We start from the raw sequence: 20,312 nt of genomic DNA, 5'->3' as shown, positions 1-20,312 counted from the left end.
CCACCTGGATGATCAGCTGCGCCAAGGATTGGAGATCCTGAGCAGGGACCTCGGATACCAAGTCCTGGTCCAGCTGGTTACCCCATTCAGAGATCGCCTTTGCCACCCACGCGGAGGTGAACACGGGCCTAAGTGCTGAACCTGTAGCAGCAAAGAGGGACTTCATCAAGGATTCCATCCGACGATCTTCAGCTGACTGAAGGGAGGATCCATCGGCTATGGGAATAGCCTTACTCTTGGCGAGCCGCGCCACTGGTGGATCCACCTTAGGAGGGGATGCCCACGCTGAAACACAGTCCGCTGGAAAAGGATATATGATGTCCAGTTTTTTGGGGGCGGAAAAACGCATGTTTGGGTGATCCCAAGCCTTGGAAACCACCGCCGAAAAATCATGGTGAGGAAACACCTTTGAGGCCTGTTTTGGACGGAAGAAGGATACCCCCTGTTGGTCGGGGGGGGGGGGGGGGGGGGGGGGAGAGGAATCGCCCTGCACCCAGAAGGTGTCGCGGATGGCAGCAATGAGGCTATCCACAGTGGAGGCCAACTTAGAAGGCTGCTCCGTATCCATATCCAAATCCGAATTCTCAACCTTACCTTCGGACGGCACGTCCCCAGGAGAAGAAAAACCTGAGTGAGACCGTACACGTGGTGGAGAGGGAGATGCGTCAGAGGAAGAAACATGGTCTACTCTGGGACGCTTTTGTGAATGCCGTGCGCTGATGGAATCACCGGGAGGAAGTGACCTGGAGAGGCGGGTGGGGGGGGGGGAACGCCCGAGCAGGAAGCTCTGGAGTGTGCATCTGAGGGAGGTGCAGCCGGCGGCGGATTCTCAACCAAGCGACCCGCTATAGAAAGGGTGGATTGGGAGGTTTGAGCAAGGTTTTCCACCGACTGATAGAGCGTTCTGGCCCAATTGGGTAACTCGGATGCCAGAGGGGGAGCAGCGGTATTGGCTGAAGGGGGGGGGGGGGCCTGCCTGGGCGCCTGACAAGCAGTGCAGGCAGAATCCTGTTGCCCGCAAGGGAATTTTACATGACATATAGCGCAGGCATAATGGACAGCTATTGGCCGCAGAAGAACCCCAGTGGGATCAGACATGGTGTAACCAGGAGATATCTGAGGCTGGAGGGAAACGCTTGTAAGTGCTCCCGTCTGAGCTGCTAGGCTCCGTCCACTCCCAACCAGATGCGGCCCAAGTCTGTGTCCCAGCGCTGCTGAGGAAGCACAGCTTCCGCTAATGAATAATAAAGACACCTCCTATTGACACTAGAAAAAAACTGAAGCTCTCTCTCCAGGTTGGAGGGGCCAGGGGAGGAGCTAACAGCTTTATCTAGTGTCAACGCCTCCTAGAGGACATAGCTATACCCACGGTTCTTGTGTCCCCCAATGAATATGGGCGAGAAAAAGCAGCGATAGGGCTGTGGTGCTCACAGAAGCACTGCTGCCTTCTCAAACAGCTGATTGTTGGGGATCCTGGGTATCAGACCCCCAACGACCAGATACTGATGACCTATCCAGAGGAAAAACCCTTTAACCCCATGAGAAATATACTGTCTGCTGGATCTTGTTACAGTTTTCAGATGGAAGTATTTCTTTACATATCAGATAGGTCAGGACATGGCACTGCTCTATGCAGGTGATGAAGTGGTCATAAAGTGGAGACATGGAGAATCCCCCAAATCCTGTGACACCAGTTAAAGAGAACCTGTCCGCACAATAGTGGACTCCAAACTTCTTGGAGTACCTTCCCGTACTCTTATACAGTTCTTCTGTCTTTCGAGAGCAGCAAAAATCATCTTTATTCACTGCTCCTGCTGTATGCTAATCAGTGGTTTGAAGTAAAGGACACTGGTGCCTTCTTGCCTAAAGTCAAGGTTGCCGCCCCAAATCCTGCACTTATTTTTTGGCGATCCCTAGCACAGGCAAGGAGAGGCTAGGGGGATAACGTTGCCTGTGCTAAGAAGTGTCAATCAAAAGAGAAGGGGCAGGATTTGAGCGCGGGAACCTTAATGTTAGGCAAGAAGGCGCCAGCCTCCAAGCATGATTACTGTATCTAACTAAAGTCACTGAAAGAAATAAATAAAATACCGCTTTCACAAAACAGTGGCACTCTGTTGATGCCTACAGGGATAAGAGCAGTAATTTAGGGCTGTTTCACACGAGCGAGTCCATTGCGGGAATCGCGCTCCGTGTGTGAGTTTGATCCTCTGCTCTGGACTTGCAGGAGCGCACGGCATTATCATGATTTATAATGCTGTGTGCCTCTGCTTGACCTTATTTCTACAGAATCATACTGACAGCTTTATGTCACTATGATTCTGTGGAAAAAAGGCCAGGCAGACACACATAGTATTATAAATCATGATAATGCCGTGCGCTCCTGCAAGTGCAGAGCGGAGGATCACACTCACACACGGAGCGCGATTCCCGCAATGGACTCGCTCGTGTGAAACACCCCTTTCACACGAGCGTGACGGATTAGGTCCGGATGCGTTCAGGGAGCGCTCAGTGAAACTCGCACCATTTTGCAAGCAAGGTCAGTCAGTTTTATCTGCGATTGCGTTCAGTTTTTTCCGCGCGGGTGCAATGCGTTTTGATGCGTTTTTCACGCACGTGATAAAAAACTGAAGGTTTACAAACAACATCTCTTAGCAACCAGCAGTGAAAAACGCATTACACCCGCACTTGCTTGCGGATGGAATGCGTTTTTCACGCAGCCCCATTCACTTCTATGGGGCCAGGGCTGCGTGAAAAACGCAGAGTATAGAACATGCTGCGATTTTCACACAACGCAGAACTGATACGTGAAAAACAACGCTCATGTACACAGACCCATTGAAATGAATGGGTCAGGATTCAGTGCAGGTACTATGCGTTCACGTCACGCATTGCACCCACGCGGAAAACTCGCTCGTGTGAAAGGGGCCTTAGAGTTTCGGGTGTCACTCATTAAGTTGGCTGAAGCAGTTCAGAGGCTGCCGAGCGGACGACTGCATAACTTTTCAGTACACAATGAATAGCCTTTAAAAATCGAAACCTAATTACCCCCTTAGGTTAACACAACCGTAATTGCCGACATCGATTACAAAGAGAATTTCACAAAAATTAAAATGAGGTGATCAAGGCTTTTTTTTCTTACTGGGTATGCATTTAACGGCTGGAAATAAAGGTATTTATCTGTGATGCAGACATGGCCGGGGTTGGAGACCAGCGGAGTTATCATCTCTGCCTCACACTCCATGTTCGATATTTCACACACACTTTGAAAGCTGTGACAAATTGAAGAAAAACCATCACAAAATGCACCTTAATTAACCTATAATACCTGTTCTAACATGTTAGATTACAGCCGAATGAGCATGTGGTGCCTATAGCTAAATGTACTGAAACATAAGAACATTGGAATTGCACCGGCTATAAACACAATTACTACAAAGCAACCAAATTCGCCAGTCCAGCTCTCATGCACAGCTTATATGACAATACTTATTAACCGTGTACGTTATAAAGGTGAAGGCTGTAGTCTGGTCTAAGCAAATGAGGACTGGGAGGGAGGGTTCCCTGCGATTAAGGCTAGGTCTACACAACATTTGTCGCGTGCCAAATTTTTATAATGATAGTCTATGGTGTCGCACTGCAACATGCGACATTCGCAAAAAATCCATTCGAGATGGATTTTTCTGCGACTGTCGCGTCATGTCGCATTGCGACACCATAGACTACCATTATAAAAATTGTCATCGTGTAGACCTAGCCTATGTGCCAGAGAGATTTAAAGGGAATCTGTCCCCAGGCTCTTGGACTATTATCTGCAGCAATACATGAGGACTCCAGATCACAATTTATTATTTCCTATTGCCCCCCCACTGTCAGCGCTCAAAGCGTCGCTGAAATACATGGTCAGGACTGCTGTGCACGCACATGAGTCCTCTCCATTATGTGAGCACGGCACACCTGACTGTGTATTTCAGAGCAGCTTTAAAGAGATTGTCTCACTTCAGCAAATAACATTTATTATGTAGAGAAAGTTAATACAAGGCATTTACTAATGTACTGTGACTGTCCATATTGCTTCCTTTGCTGGCTGGATGAATTTTTCCATCATATTATATACTTCTCATTTCCATGGTTACGACCACCCTGCACTGCAATCCATCAGTGGTGGTCGTGCTTGCACACTCTAGGAAAAAAGCACCGACCTCTCTGGTAACCATGGGACACTACATAGGCCGATGCTTTTTCCTATAGTGTGCAAGCACGGCCACCGCTGCTGAACTGCAGAGTGGTCGTAACCATGGAAACTAGCAGTGTCTAATGTAATGGAAAAATGAATCCAGCCAGCAAATAAAGCAATATGGACAATCACAATACATTAATGAGTGGCCTATATTAACTTCCTCTACATGATGAATACTATTTGCTGAAGTGAGACAACCCCTTTCAGCTCTCACAGTGGGGGAACGGAAGTAGTACGAAAAAAAAAAAAAAAAAAAAAAAAAGATCTGTACTCCTTATCTGCAGTACTATGCTTATTGCAGATACTAGTTCAAGATCATGGTGAAGGATGGGTAAACAAGTGGCAGAAAAACAGCCCCATGAGAGTAATATGACGATGTTGGTAGCAAAAAAAAAAAAAAAAAGCTACTTCCTACACTAGAAACTTTCAGGAAAAGCGTTCAGTACAAACAGTTGCGCTTACCAGAGAAAGGGTACATACAGTTACCACTCACATGCACTCAGGGGTACAGTCTTTCAGCTGGCGGTATGATTGAAAGATAATTGCAATGCCAACAGTGCCACAGTCATTAATTTAAATATATTGATTCATAAGAAAGCCAACCATACTGTATAGTGCGAAATTATTGTACATTTTTATCATGCGATATTGAAATGGATTTGGTACCTTAAAGTCTACCTGTAGTTTTAAGTTACTTTTTAGAATAAGCTATTGTGTGGAGATGAGGAATAACCATTATTATGACTTGTATCTTGCTTTGATCACCAGTTTCCATCTCTCAATTATCTCTAATTGTCATTTTCCCATAAGCTAGTGAGTGCAGACTAGCTGCCATGATGTCTCCCATACACTGCACATACACCACAACAGCATGTAAGACATTGTGCAGCAGTACTGAGCAGCGCTGGAGTCAGCACTCAAGGGATATGGTAGGGCGGCTACTAGAAGTAGGTGGGGTGCCTGGGTGCGACTGTAGCTCTCCCACTCTGCGGCTGCTTCTTCCTCTCCATCCCCATTGCCTTCTAGTAGAAGCAGCTGTAACCTGATCTCTCAGTAAGACTTAAAGGGGTTATCCCATGAGTTATGTAAAAAAAATTAAAGTGGGATATCATATAGTTCAGAGATCTGCCGATTCATTGCTGCAATTCCTCTGCTAGGTGTATTTCAAGCTGACAGCTCAGGGCGCATGTCCTATCTGCTGCAGCAGGTGGCAGTTGAAGGATGGAACTGAACATGTATGTCAACCTCAATAAGCTGGACAGAGAATTTAGAAAAAGTGCAAAAGTGCAGCAGGTGGCGCTATACAGATAGACTTCAGTGAATAACTCAGTGGCTATGCTACATTTCTAATTGCAATATTTTTCATGGGACAACCCCTTTAAACGGTTTCATAGTTGCTTTACTAAGTACTGATTTTACAGTGAATTGAGAGCGAGTGGTCAGTGCATGAAGCAGGGGAGGAAGGCAGAAGAGTCTGACAAGTGGAGAAAGAAAGATTTTAATGTAGCAAGTTACATTATAAAGTATATGTCTATCTAGGCTTACCCTACTGATTTATGGAAACATGTGTGTTATGATAAACAAAAGAGCCTGTGCCCTGCGCGATCTAGCCAGGGCAAGGGAGCGAATCGGAGCAGGAGATGCTCCGATGCTAGCCTCGGGGGGGCTGCCTGGTTGAAAATAAGAGTATGTCCGGGTTCAGCTCTCAACCCGGACAACCCCTTTAAAGGCATTGTACAACAATTTAAACGTATCCAATGGGAACCCTAACAATGATAAGTATGGGGTCCTAGAGTGTCGGTCGAGTATGTTCCCTGCTGCACCATTCAGATCTATAGGACTGATGAAGAGGAACCAAGTGCTGTGCTCGACTATCTCTGTCAGTCTCACAGAGATGACTTCAGTGGCAGCGCTCATGGTCAACTCCTATTCTAGTCATCTGAGGGGACACAGAAACCCTGCTCTTTAATAAGCCCTTTAGCTTCTTTTCCATATTAACAGGGAGGTAAGTATACGCTCACTTACCTGTTTTTATCAAATGATGCCCTTGCCAAACGTGACTGCAGAATAGCAGTTATCTGATAGCAGAAAACAGAAAACAGGTTACGTGTTGCGTATAACTAAAAAAATTATAATGAACTTAATTTGGCTTGTTCACATAAGCAAAATGAAAGACGTACCATTGCTGTCTGATCGCCAAGTTTTTCTAGCCGAGAAGCTCTTTGAAGCTGTAAAGAATACAGAATAATACTTGATGCGCTATGAAAACGCAGACACTTTCTGCAGGAATTCACCAAACGATTGTGCAATAAATTTGCCTCAGTTATACCCACATCATACAGTCAACGGCTGCTGGGAGACCCCAATTACAATGTGGTTTATATGGAAAGCGGGGTTCCCACCAAGCATGTTGGAATTCACTCACTGATTTCTAAGAAAAGTGATCTGTCGTTTATTTGAGATGCCCAAACAGTACCGTAAAACTCGCCCCATATAGTATAGAAATACATGTATCGCCCATTTACATAAGATTTGTGGTATCTAGACCACACAACTACAAGCTAAAGTTTTAAATCACTAAAGTTTAGAGAGAATGAGCTTAGCTAAAGGTATTGTCCGGCCGATATTTTTTTAAACAGGCTCTGAAGGTTGTTAAGAAAAATTTTATTCCCTCCGCCACACCCATTCCAATATTCCTGGGTCCTCTCTGCCTCCTGGCATTGATCAGCCTAGGGCTGAGTGATGAATCAAATCCATTCAATTAATATGCCTTGGTGCCCAAAAATTTTGGTTTTTAAGAAAATAGTGAAATCAGTCCCCCAGGTGCTATGGCAATGCATCAGCACCCCACAATCTCCGATCCCAGGCGTTACAGATAGGGCTCATTCAGACGGCCGTAGGCTGTCGGCAAAAATGCAGAGATTGCATTTTTGAGGACCCATAGACTTCAATGTGGCCAGATCCTGATTTTCACTGGCAAGTATAGGACATGTTTTATTGTTTTACGGAGCCGTAGAAAAGAATGAAAAGGGACCCATAGGAGTGAATAGGTCTGCATCTAATCCGCAAAAACAAGATTTTTGTATAACTTACCAGTAAAATCTCTTTCTCGCTCTTTCCTTGGGGGACACAGAAGGCCTTGGGTATAGCTCATCTCCATAGGAGGCGTGACACTAAGTGAAAACTGTTAAGCCCCTCCTCCACAGCTATACCCTCAGCCTGGAGAGAGAGACTGCCAGTTGCGTGTCCAAGTAGTGAGAAAAGGCAAAGTCCAACAAGGAACCAACAAGCCAACTACGCAACGGGTAACAAAAAACTCGGAAACCGTGCAGAGAAAAACAATGAATGGGTGGGTGCTGTGTCCCCCAAGGAAAGAGCGAGAAAGAGATTTTACTGGTAAGTTATACAAAAATCTCGTTTTCTCGCCCAGTTTCCTTGGGGGACACAGAAGACCTTGGGACGTTCAAAAGCAGTCCAAAAGGGGGAGGGACCACAGCACCAAGGTAAAGCACCCGAAAGGCATCAATGAACCGCCGCCTGCAGACCCAGGCGGGCCAAGGCAGCATCTGCCAAAGCCAGAGTATGCACCCTGTAGAACTCGGTAAGGCGTGCAAGGAAGACCTGTGGCCGCCTTGCCCAAATGCATGGCCGAAGCCCAATGCCTCCGGCCCAGGAGGCACCGACCGCTCTGGTGAAATGAACGGTGACACCAAAGACAGAATCCTGCCCTTGTTGCGGTAACCTCAGCAATAGCCAATCTGATCAAGCGGAGGAAAACCACCCTGGAGTCCGTCAACCCTATGCACGGACCTCCTGGAAACCCAAGAGGCCGAACGTCGACAAGAGTCGGAGATCTCCAAGTAAAAACGGCTAGTCCCAAACAACGTCCAAATCGGTGAAGTGTTGAAGCGAAAGGCAAACACCACCTTCAGAAGGAAGGAAGGAAGAAACGGGATGTAGAACAGCCCTGTCCTGGGAAAAGACAGAAGGCTCGTAACAAAAAAGGGGCCATTCAGGCACCCGTCAGAGACACGACTGATACGGAAACACAACCGTACAGGACAGAAGGGGTAGAGAGAACTTCTGTAACGGCTCCAAGGACAAGATTGGAGCGCCGAGAGCTCAGTATATAGTCCCCAGGGCGGTACCGAAGGACAGTACAGAGGAACCAAAGAGCCACTCCGAGGAAGAAGGTCTTGACAGGCCCAGAGGGCCGGGGAACGCTGGAAGAGGAAGAACAGCGCCGACACTTGACACCTCAAGTAAAAGGAGTCCCAGTCCCAGGTCCAGGCCGGACTGGAAAAAAGACAGAACCATGGGGAGAGAAATTCAGAGTGGGGAATGCACAGCTTCCCACATAACCCCAGAAAAAAAAACCTAAGTCTTACGACAGATCCTGGACGAAACACAGCCAGGAGCGGACAGTAGCGAACCCGCTGGAGTCGCCTGGCAAGCGGGCGAAAACCCAATGTGATCAGGCGCAGACCAGTAACACGGGCAGAAGGGTCGACAAAACTGGTCCCGTCGGCCCTCGAGCAACGTTGTCCCGTATCCACCCGAGTGGGGGAGCAGAAGGACAGACGGAAAGGAACCAAAGGATCCGCCAGATGCCAGGACAAGACAGGCTAAAGTCCATGCTGATGTAGCCACGTTGTACAGTCCCGGTGTGGGAGATCAAAGGACAATCTGGACCGAAAGGTAGTCCCCCCAAGTTACCGAGAAGGTAAGTCTACAGCAGGACCATTGTCTTAGAATGGACCACGCAATCTGCACTCAGCGGGAGGACAGAACGCGGTAGACTCGGTAAATAGGCACACAGCTAATACAGCCAGTGTGAACAAGGGAGACAGTACGAGGCCAAAAGGAACACCGGAACCATCCACATGAACAACCATGCTCTCCCCAGAGGGGAGGACAGTGAAAGAACAGCCTCTGAAGTCTGGCGGGAAGCCACATCGGAGTGATCTGTACCGAGCGGGAGCCAAACAAAGCCGGCGAGATAAGGTAGTCGAGACAGAGGCCGGCATAACACCCTCCAACCGAAAGGAGGAGGAGTGGGCAACAGGGAAGCCATAGGACAGCTCAAAAGCAGAACCCCGCTACACTGTGAGACGCCCGGTTCACCGCCTCGCAGAAGGCGAATACCCTGAAGAACCCAAGGCGGAGGTCCTCCGGACCTGGGTAATCGAGCACCCAAGAGAAGTTGGGTGACCTTCCCGAGAAGAGCAGCCCGAACCTGGTAGCAGATCAGACTGAAGCGTAGAGGCGCCAAGAGGAAGGACTCATACCACACTGCATCCGAAGAGGAGGAAATTGCAGCAGGCATGGGAACCGCAGTCCTGCCAGAGCCAACGAAGAATTCGAGGGGCGCTGCAGACAACAGCACTCTCGACCATGTGACCACTAGCGCAGGGAAGCAATGCCGCGGAAGGACGAATGGGCATGCATCTAGGACCCACGAACACTCCCTGGGATGAAAGGCCAACTAAATGAATGAGTACCACCCAGCTCGGTGCAGCAGAGAGCAATAGAGCCTGTCCGGGTCAGGTGGACAGAATGAACTCCTTAGAGACGAGTGCAAGGCTTGCGGCAAGCATCGTATCCCAAGAAAACAAAAGTATTGCCGCAGGAAGCAGGTGAGGCATACGTACGAGCAGCCCCGTAAGCAGTGAGAAGGCCAACCCACCTAGAAAAAGGGGGGCTTGCCACAGAGTGCCACAGCATGTACGGAATTGCAAAGTGCAACCTGAAAGGGAGTTATGCACAAGCCTAGTATAGCATGCGATGGAACGCAATCAGTCCGCCCCGAAAGGGGGGAAATTGTACCTGGCAAACTGCAGTCGGCAAGAGTGCAAAGGCCCGTCTCAAAAGGGAGTGATGCCTAAGGCCGTACCTACTTCAGAGAAGCAGGACATACCCTATAATCCAGCAGGAATGCAGGAGGTCCACCTAGTGAAAGGGGAACATGCACAGGGTTATCCTAGCATTAAGTGAGTGTGCAATAATACACCCAACACTGAACTCAGCGAGAGTGCAACTACTCTGCCAATGAAGGGGGACATGTACAAGTCCAGCACAGCCATACAAGGACAGCCGTGAATCTCATGAGCGTGCCAAATTCTGCCCATGGAATGAGTGGTGGTCACGCACAAGGCCAGCACCGTATCCAATGGAAGTGCAAGCGTTCCACCCATGTTAGAGGGCCATTCTCATGGCCAGCAATGTATCCGGTGAGAGTGTAGCATGCCGCCCAGAAAAAGGGGGGTAATGCACATGGCCAGCATCTCATCCAGGGAGAGTGCGAGCACACCGCCATGTATGGGAGTCATACACATGGCCAGCAACGTACTGGCGAGAGACAAACACAGTCAGTAAGAATGTGTGTATGTCGCCTGAGGAAGGAAGGCATGCCCCTGGCTGGCAGCGAATCCAGCGAGAGTGCGTACACCGCCCACGGAAGAGGGGTCATGCATATGGCCGACAGCGGATCCAGCGAGAGTGCAAGCACCCTGCCATGTATGGGGTACATGCACATGGCCAGCAACGTACCTGCGAGGAAACAACCACAGACAGAGGGATGTATGTATGCTGCCTGAGGGAAGGAGGCATACCCAAGGCCGGCAGGGAATCCAATGAGAGTGCAGCATACCGCCTATGAAATGGCCGGCAGCGAAACCAGTGAGAGTGCAGCATAGTAACATAGTACATAAGTACATCATAGCACATCAGTGAGAGTGCAGCATTCCGCCTATGGAAGGGGGTCGTGCACATAGCCAGTACCGTATCCGGTGAGAGTGCAGTATTCCGCCTAAAAAGGGGGTCATGCACATGATCGGCAACAGATCCAGTGAGAGTGCTGCGTTCCGCCCAGGAAGGGGGTCACGCACATGGCCGGCAGCGAATCCAGTGAGAGTGCAGCATAGTAACATAGTACATAAGTACATCATAGCACATCAGTGAGAGTGCAGCATTCCGCCTATGGAAGGGGGTCGTGCACATAGCCAGTACCGTATCCGGTGAGAGTGCAGTATTCCGCCTAAAAAGGGGTTCATGCACATGATAGGCAACAGATCCAGTGAGAGTGCTGCGTTCCGCCCAGGAAGGGGGTCACGCACATGGCCGGCAGCGAATCCAGTGAGAGTGCAGCTTTCCGCCTAGAGAAGGGGGTCACGCACATGGCCGGCAGCGAATCCAGTGAGAGTGCAGCGTTCCGCTTATGGAAGGGGGTCGTGCACATGGCCAGCACCGTATCCGGTGAAGTTGCAGTATTCCGCCTAAGAAGGGGGTCATGCACATGGCCAGCCGGCAGCCAGGGAGAGTGCAGTATCCCGCCTAGGGGGGGGGGGGGATGCACATGGCAGGCACCATAACTGGAGAGATGATGAATGCTGCCTACGGAAGGGCCGCATGCACTTGGCCAGCGCCGTATCCTGGAAGAGAGCAAGAAAACCGCCTAAAAGGGGAAATGCCCTAGCAGCGACGCAGGCTGGGAGCGCAACACCATGCCGCCTGTGGAAAGAGGTCATGCAGATATGCAGCACTACTGATGAGGCTGCAGCGTCCTGCGCAGTCCAATAGAAATCAGTGATCTATTATTCATTATTATTCTTATTTTTTTTTTTTTATATAATTATTATTATTTTTTTTTTAAACACAGCCTCTCTGAGGCTAAAGGGGAGCCACCATATAGGGGCACCTGAGAGACAGGAAAAAAGGGGGCCCAACCATACAGGCCCATTTGGGAGCCGGCCTGTACCCAAAGGGTTAACAGGGATCCGGCCTGGAGGGCGGCGCTGCGATCCCCTGGGGGCGGAGGAACCCCCAGGCGGGAAGAATTCGCGCCTGGAGAAGTTCCCGCCCCCTCCACCAGAGGCCGGAATTTTGCGGCCTAGCAGGCCGCGAAGCCGGGGTCTAAATTTGCGGCGCCCGGCCCGTTATGTCCCGCCGGGACCTGAGGCGGAATGGCGCTTCAAACCGGCCGCGAGTGCCCACCCCGCGAGCCGGTCGGAATTGCGGCCCGGCAGGCCGCGAAGCCTGGGACAAAATTTGAGGAGCCCCGCCAACCGGACGGGGCCTGCTGGGGTATAGTCAAGCCCAATGCCGGCCGCGGGAGCCCACCCCGCCGGCCGGAAGAGACAGGGACCCGGAATGGCGGCTTGCCGGCCGCGGGAGCCCACCCCGCCGCCGGAAGAGACAGGGGCCCGGAATGGCGGCTTGCCGGCCGCGGGAGCCCACCCCGCCGCCGGAAGAGACAGGGGCCCGGAATGGCGGCTTGCCGGCCGCTGGAGCCCACCCCGCCGGCCGGATGAGTCAGGGGCCCGGAATGGCGGCTTGCCGGCCGCGGGAGCCCACCCCGCCGGCCGGAAGAGTCAGAGGCCCGGAATGGCGGCCTAGCAGGCCGCGGAGCCTAAAAATTTTTGCGGCGCCCGGCCGCACCGGAATATTAATGCTGGCCGGAGACGAGGCCTTACTCCACAGCCTCAGGCCTTGAGCAACACTCTGGTAAGGCCCAATGTGATCAGGCGAGATGGGGGGACCCAGAGACGGGGTGCCCGTGAGGAGAAGGCAGGCGACGGCAGAAACTATGTCGCAGCTTCTGCAGCTAGCTGTGGGGAGACAGCCACTAGCTGCATGTCCTATGAGGGCCAGGAAAAGAAGGGGGGGGGGGGGGGGGAGACAGGGAGCAGATTGCCGCTCTGCGGCACCCCAGGGGCCAGCCTAGGTCCAGCAGGGGAAGGGTCCAGAGGCCCAGTATGGGGGGTCAGGCACGCAGGAGACCAGGGTGGGTGGGTGGGGGACGTAGGGCTGGAGAAGCCAATCTCTCACCATAGCAGTCTTCACCCTCGGTCCATTCCAGCAGGGTCGCCCCTTCAGCTACTGGCACCGTAGTGGCAGGACGCTGGAAGAGGGACGTGGCGTGCGGGCGACCCTTGCGCTGGCGGGATGTAGGGGAGCTGGGCTGCCCTGATCCACCTTGCCTTCTGTGGGGGAGGCAGCAGTGCGGGTGACCGGCACTGGTGCAGCTCAACCCCGGGAGAAGCAGAGAGGTCTAGTGCGTCTCTGTTGTCCCTGATGATCTGGAACAAAAAGAAAGAAAAAAGTAAAAATCTAAAATTTAAACAAGGAGAAAACAGCCCTGCAGAGCAGGGAGTGTCTTGCCTCCTTGGACACTAAGCAAAAACTGGCAGTCTCTCTCTCCAGGCTGAGGGTATAGCTGTGGAGGAGGGGCTTAACAGTTTTCACTTAGTGTCACGCCTCCTATGGAGCTGAGCTATACCCAAGGTCTTCTGTGTCCCCCAAGGAAACTGGGCGAGAAAAAACGGATACGCATTTTTGCGGACAGCACACGGTCGTCTGAATGAGCCCTTAGTGTCAGGCTCACTTAGTGATCTGGGGCAGCATATTAGTGCAGCCAGTGAGTTCAGTCATTGCCACTCACACCATTAATCCTGACTCAGGCGGCAGGGACTGGACAGAGCCCGCACAGGCTGGGCTCATACACCGTGAAAGCCCAGCACCGACTGTAATGGCTGGTATTTGGGATTGTAAAGGTGCTAATGCATTGCCATGGCACGTGTGTGCTTAACAAACACTGTATGACTGTATACAGTCATGAACACAGCTATGGTATTCCTGTGTTCGCTGCAACCCATATAACAAATTAAAACATGTTATTTAAACTGCCCCATAAACAATGTAAAAACCTCAAAAAGTCGCAACAGAATTTGTATTTTTCCTATTCCCGTCCAAACGATACAATAAATGTTAAAGGGGTTGTCTCACTTCAGAAAATGACATTAATCATGTAGAGAAAGTTAATACAAGGCACTGACTAATGTATTGTGATTGTCCATATTGCTTCCTTTGCTGGCTGGATTCATTTTTCCATCACATTATACACGGCTCGTTCCCATGTACGCCACTAAAAATACAATCTGTCTCATATTGATAAAAAAAAAAGCCCTAATACAGCTACATAAAAAAAAAAAAAATCATGGGCAGAAAAAAAAATATATATAAAAATTCAAAATTAAAACAGATTATCAACCTTAAATTGAAAATAATCATAATTTTTTTTTTTCCCATTTTTGCTAAATTGCCCAGCCAATCACTAGCTGAAATGGGCCACCTGTGTGGCCAGTGATAGGATGAGCATTAATTTCCCCATTAGAGACCAGGAAGTAAAGGCAAGTTGAGGACCCGAAAATGGCGGGCGATTGAGGAGGCGAGTACGACATACAACCCCTTTCACACACCACAATCATTTTCTACATAATTACAAAGGGTGGTACAGCCACATCCAACACAGAAGTCTATAGTCATACGTGTACTAAGCAATAACACTCCATCCTGTTACCAGGAACATTTAAATTATACCTGGAGAATGTTCTGTACAACGTCATCCACCTTTCTAGAATTATCCAGCTGAAAGAAAAAATGGCCTCCACCCTGAAAAATATAAATTATCTATAGACTTATTTGACCAGTCCAGGAGCCATATTCTACATGTGTCACATTGTTCACAAGGGCTCTTACATTCACAGCACACAGGCTGCCCCTGACGTAAAGGGAATTTATATACCCACAAAAGCGCTATTTAGGGCACATGCACATGACAGTGCTCAGTCCGGGAAACATGACCGGTATGTCGGCTGCATCTCCCGGACCAACGGTGGCTCCTCTGACCCGAACTCACTGCAGTAAGTTCCTATGTGATCACAGGTCTATTGTACTGTACTCATAATAGGATGCGAGTACAGTACAATAGACCCGGAGTCAAACAGAAGCTCACGGCATCATAAATCACTATGATACAGTAAGTTTTGGTCAGAGGAGTCACCGTTGGTCCAGGAGATGCGGCTGACACAACGGTCATGTTTCCCGGACTGAGTACATTCACATGCATATGCCCTTATTATAGACAGCGACACTGAAAACATGTTGTTGAAGGGGTATTTCCATCTCAGCCATGGCAGATAGACTGGAGTGAGTGATGAAAACAACCAAGAGGGCTGTGCTACATTTTACATTTCAGTAACCCCAATAAAAGTGATGGATCATGTGATGGACCATGTGATGAGCGTAGTGACGTCATCAAAGGTCCTATTCCTCACAGATGAAGACACAAGAGATGCCGGCTGCGCGAACCAGTGGATTAAGGCGATTTAAATAATTTATTTATTTTTTTAACCCCTCCAGCCCTATTTTACTTAGCATTCTGTATTCAGAATGCTGTTATTTTCCCTTATAACCATGTTATAAGGGGAAATAATAATGATCGGGTCGCCATCCCAATAGTCTCCTAGCAACCGTGCGTGAAAATTGCACCGCATCCGCACTTGCTTGCGGATGCTTGCAATTTTCACGCAGCCCCATTCACTTCTATTGGGGCTGCGTTGCGTAAAAAACACACAAAATAGAGCTTGCTGCGATTTTCACGCAACGCACAAGTGATGCATGAAAATCACCGCTCATGTGAACAGCCCCATAGAAATGAATGGGTCCGGATTCAGTGCGGGTGCAATGCGTTCAACTCACGCATTGCACCCGTGCGGAAAACTCGCCCGTGTGAAAGGGGCCTTAGGGGCCAGAACCTGGGATTTTTTAATCCCTTGTCCTATTCACCCTGATAGATCTCTATTAGGGTGAATAGGACTTCACACACTCCCTGCTGCCCTGTGCATAGTACACACAGCAGCAGGGAGCTGACCATGGCAGCCAGGACTTCAGTAGCGTCCTGGCTGCCATGGGAACCGATCGGAACCCCAGGATTACACTGCTGGGGCTCCGATCAGAAGCTGCCACTGACACCAATGAGAGAACATGAGGGGACTCTGTGGCCACTGCCACCAATGATTTTAATACTGGGGGGGGGCACTGCGCCACCAATGACTTTAATACTTTAAAACAGCGCCCTGTCAGAGGTCGGGTGCCGGCAATGTGTTTCTGCCGCCTGTATTTGTAATGTATTAAACGTTAGTTATCATTGGTGGCGCAGTGCACCGTCCCCTCCTCTTCGTTCCCATTGGAGGCAGCGGCACAGGGGGAGGGAGAGACTGCTTCCTTCTCCCTGTGCTGCTGAGGGAACATGGCGCACGCTGAGAGCAGCGCAATCCATGTTCTCCGATACTGGGCTGTGCAGATAACACGGCTAATCGCAGAAGTATTTGACATCTAAGGCTATGTTCACACAAGACAGATTTTCTTGGAGAAATCCACAGCAAATCTGCAATGTAGTCTGCAGTGAAAATCCACCCTAGACCTGTGAAAATATCTGATGTGCAAATGGTGCAATAAAATAATGCTACTTACACGCTGAAGTTTATACGGTGCAACAACGTTCTGTTCTTTGATGAGATAAACCTGAAGGAAAACAATTTACAATTAAATGCACGTTGCTATGTAACTTGCTGCACTGAGGAGCCATCGTCTCTCCTGACATGACCATTTTAGTAAATCCTTATGTTCTCCATACAATAAGAATTCTTACAGGTCCTCTTTATAACAGTCCTCATGTGACTGTGACCATGGTAAAAGCATGTATAAGAATGCTTGCCATATAAGCCGTCATGCCGTATATATAATACCCATTTTATTCTTCAAGGTCCCTTAAAACTGTCCCACTAAAGGGGTTGTCCGCTTGTATTTTTTTATACTGATGACCTATCAGACATTTTCAGATGTGGCAATACCTGATATAAAAATATATTAACAATAAAAAAATTTACATATGTAAAATTGGGAAATAATATTTTTATACAGTTACAATAGTAACTTTTAACCCACTTAAGGGGCTAGAACTGGCGGTCGCCCTTCCTCGTCAGTGCGGCCGGGTGCTTGCTGTATTATACAGCTGGCACCTGTCGTGTATGGAGCGGCCTCACTACAGTAGCTCACTCCATAAATTCCCTTAAAGGGGTTGTCTCACTTCAGTAAGTTGCATTTATCATGTAGAGGAAGTTAAAGGGGTTCTGCACTTTCATTTAACTGATGATCTATCTAGATCATCAGCCTCTGATCGGCGGGGGTCCGACACCCGGGACCCCCGCCGATCGGCTGTTTGAGAAGGCAGCGGCGCTCCAGCAGCGCCGCGGCCTTCTCACTGTTTCCGGCCGGCCCACTGACGTCACGACTAGTATCAACTAGTATTCAAGTGAACAGAGCTTAGCCCAGCCCACGCTAGTTGATACTAGTCGTGACGTCAGTGGGCCGGTGGCCCGGCGGTAAACAGTGAGAAGGCCGCGGCGCTGCTGGAGCGCCACTGCCTTCTCAAACAGCTGATCGGCAGGGGTCCTGGGTGTCGGACCCCGGCCGATCAGAAGCTGATCTATCCGGAGGATAGATCATCAGTTAAATGAAAGTGCAGAACGCCTTTAATATAAGCCACTTACTATAATATTGTTATTATCCATATTGCTTCCTTCGCTGGCTGGATTCATTTTTCCATCACATTATACACTGCTTGTTTCCATGGTTACAGACCACCCTGCAATCCATCAGGAAAAAGCGTCAGCCTCTCTGGTGGTCAAACCCTTTAACTTTTTCTACATGATAAATGCCACTTATTGAAGTGAGACAACCCCTTTAACCACTGTGACATACGGGTGGTTGAAGGGGTTAAAACCACAGTGATGCGCATCCTCAGAAAAACTGCTTATGTGTTTCAAGCCCTCAAGTGGCCTCTTAAAGGGGTTTTCCGGAATGTAGGTCATCAATATTAGATTGGTGAGGGCCTGACACCATGCACCCCCACCGGTCAGCTATATTAGGCAGCAGCCGATGCTGGAAGCTATGAAGAAGGCTCCATCCATTGTAGAGTGGCCAAGTGAATGTGAGCTGAGCTACAGTATGCTCCGCCTGGACAAAGTTGGAAGCAGAAGTTTTCACATTGAGTAGTTACTCAATGTGAAAACTTCTGCTTCCAACTTTGTCTACTGTATAGTTTCCAGCACCTGAAATAACTGATCGGTGGAGGTGCAGGGTATCAGACTGATCGATATCTAAGTCATGGAAGAACCCAATAATCAAAACAAAGAAAAGACAGTTGTAGCTCCACCTACTGTTTCTGTGTACAGAGGATATCAATTACATCAGGGATGCACAACCTGGGGCCCACAGAGCCATGGTTTGCAGCCCCCAGGAGCACTGCTGATCATCTGCCTGTGCGATCAGCAGTGCTGCTGAGTACAGCATCACACTGCGCTGGATTACTGTTCTTGCACTCCAGCTCAGGACCCAGCAGAGAAGATAGAAGCAGTTTTTACAGTTTCTGACTTCTCCTCAGATTAGTTCATAGTGCTAAGTGAGCACTGTGCAGTGAATAGAGGAAGTGGCTATGTATAAATGTGTAAAAAATAAATGTAAAAAAGTAAGAAAAATAAATAAAAATAAAGCTCACTGATTGTCTTTCACCACTAGAACACTCCGCTTATAACTATTTATAGTATAACGGACAGGAGAGAACACAGGAGAGGTGAGAACGGATTATCTATCACCACTCAAAACCCCTGCTGCTTATCACTGTTTATAGTACACTGCGTGCAGAATTATTAGGCAAATGAGTATTTTGACCACATCATCCTCTTTATGCATGTTGTCTTACTCCAAGCTGTATAGGCTCGAAAGCCTACTACCAATTAAGCATATTAGGTGATGTGCATCTCTGTAATGAGAAGGGGTGTGGTCTAATGACATCAACACCCTATATTAGGTGTGCATAATTATTAGGCAACTTCCTTTCCTTTGGCAAAATGGGTCAAAAGAAGGACTTGACAGGCTCAGAAAAGTCAAAAATAGTGAGATATCTTGCAGAGGGATGCAGCACTCTTAAAATTGCAAAGCTTCTGAAGCGTGATCATCGAACAATCAAGCGTTTCATTCAAAATAGTCAACAGGGTCGCAAGAAGCGTGTGGAAAAACCAAGGCGCAAAATAACTGCCCATGAACTGAGAAAAGTCAAGCGTGCAGCTGCCAAGATGCCACTTGCCACCAGTTTGGCCATATTTCAGAGCTGCAACATCACTGGAGTGCCCAAAAGCACAAGGTGTGCAATACTCAGACATGGCCAAGGTAAGAAAGGCTGAAAGACGACCACCACTGAACAAGACACACAAGCTAAAACGTCAAGACTGGGCCAAGAAATATCTCAAGACTGATTTTTCTAAGGTTTTATGGACTGATGAAATGAGAGTGAGTCTTGATGGGCCAGATGGATGGGCCCGTGGCTGGATTGGTAAAGGGCAGAGAGCTCCAGTCTGACTCAGACGCCAGCAAGGTGGAGGTGGAGTACTGGTTTGGGCTGGTATCATCAAAGATGAGCTTGTGGGGCCTTTTCGGGTTGAGGATGGAGTCAAGCTCAACTCCCAGTCCTACTGCCAGTTTCTGGAAGACACCTTCTTCAAGCAGTGGTACAGGAAGAAGTCTGCATCGTTCAAGAAAAACATGATTTTCATGCAGGACAATGCTCCATCACACGCGTCCAAGTACTCCACAGCGTGGCTGGCAAGAAAGGGTATAAAAGAAGAAAATCGAATGACATGGCCTCCTTGTTCACCTGATCTGAACCCCATTGACAACCTGTGGTCCATCATCAAAAGTGAGATTTACAAGGAGGGAAAACAGTACACCTCTCTGAACAGTGTCTGGGAGGCTGTGGTTGCTGCTGCACGCAATGTTGATGGTGAACAGATCAAAACACTGACAGAATCCATGGATGGCAGGCTTTTGAGTGTCCTTGCAAAGAAAGGTGGCTATATTGGTCACTGATTTGATTTTGTTTTGTTTTTGAATGTCAGAAATGTATATTTGTGAATGTTGAGATGTTATATTGGTTTCACTGGTAAAAATAAATAATTGAAATGGGTATATATTAGTTTTTTGTTAAGTTGCCTAATAATTATGCACAGTAATAGTCACCTGCACACACAGATATCCCCCTAAAATAGCTAAAACTACAAACAAACTAAAAACTACTTCCAAAAATATTCAGCTTTGATATTAATGAGTTTTTTGGGTTCATTGAGAACATGGTTGTTGTTCAATAATAAAATTAATCCTCAAAAATACAACTTGCCTA

At 48.7% G+C, this 20,312-nt stretch overlaps 1 protein-coding gene across 1 annotated transcript in view; it reads right to left on the bottom strand.

Moving 5' to 3' along the window:
* NSMAF (neutral sphingomyelinase activation associated factor) overlaps positions 1-20,312 on the bottom strand; it is a 116,539-nt gene that overhangs the window by 82,406 nt on the left and 13,821 nt on the right. Inside the window, exons 6-10 of the mRNA XM_040433691.1 lie at positions 16,550-16,600; positions 14,615-14,686; positions 6,418-6,465; positions 6,263-6,315; positions 3,140-3,269 (exon numbers count right to left, since the gene is read on the bottom strand). Coding sequence (XP_040289625.1) covers positions 3,140-3,269; positions 6,263-6,315; positions 6,418-6,465; positions 14,615-14,686; positions 16,550-16,600 — 354 coding nt within the window. The remainder of the gene's footprint in view (positions 1-3,139; positions 3,270-6,262; positions 6,316-6,417; positions 6,466-14,614; positions 14,687-16,549; positions 16,601-20,312) is intronic.

Source organism: Bufo bufo, chromosome 5 (genome assembly GCF_905171765.1).
Source record: "Bufo bufo chromosome 5, aBufBuf1.1, whole genome shotgun sequence".
In the NCBI taxonomy this organism is placed as follows: domain Eukaryota; kingdom Metazoa; phylum Chordata; class Amphibia; order Anura; family Bufonidae; genus Bufo; species Bufo bufo.
Note: the sequence above shows the minus strand (reverse complement) of the source record. Positions and strands in the feature narration are given on the sequence as shown.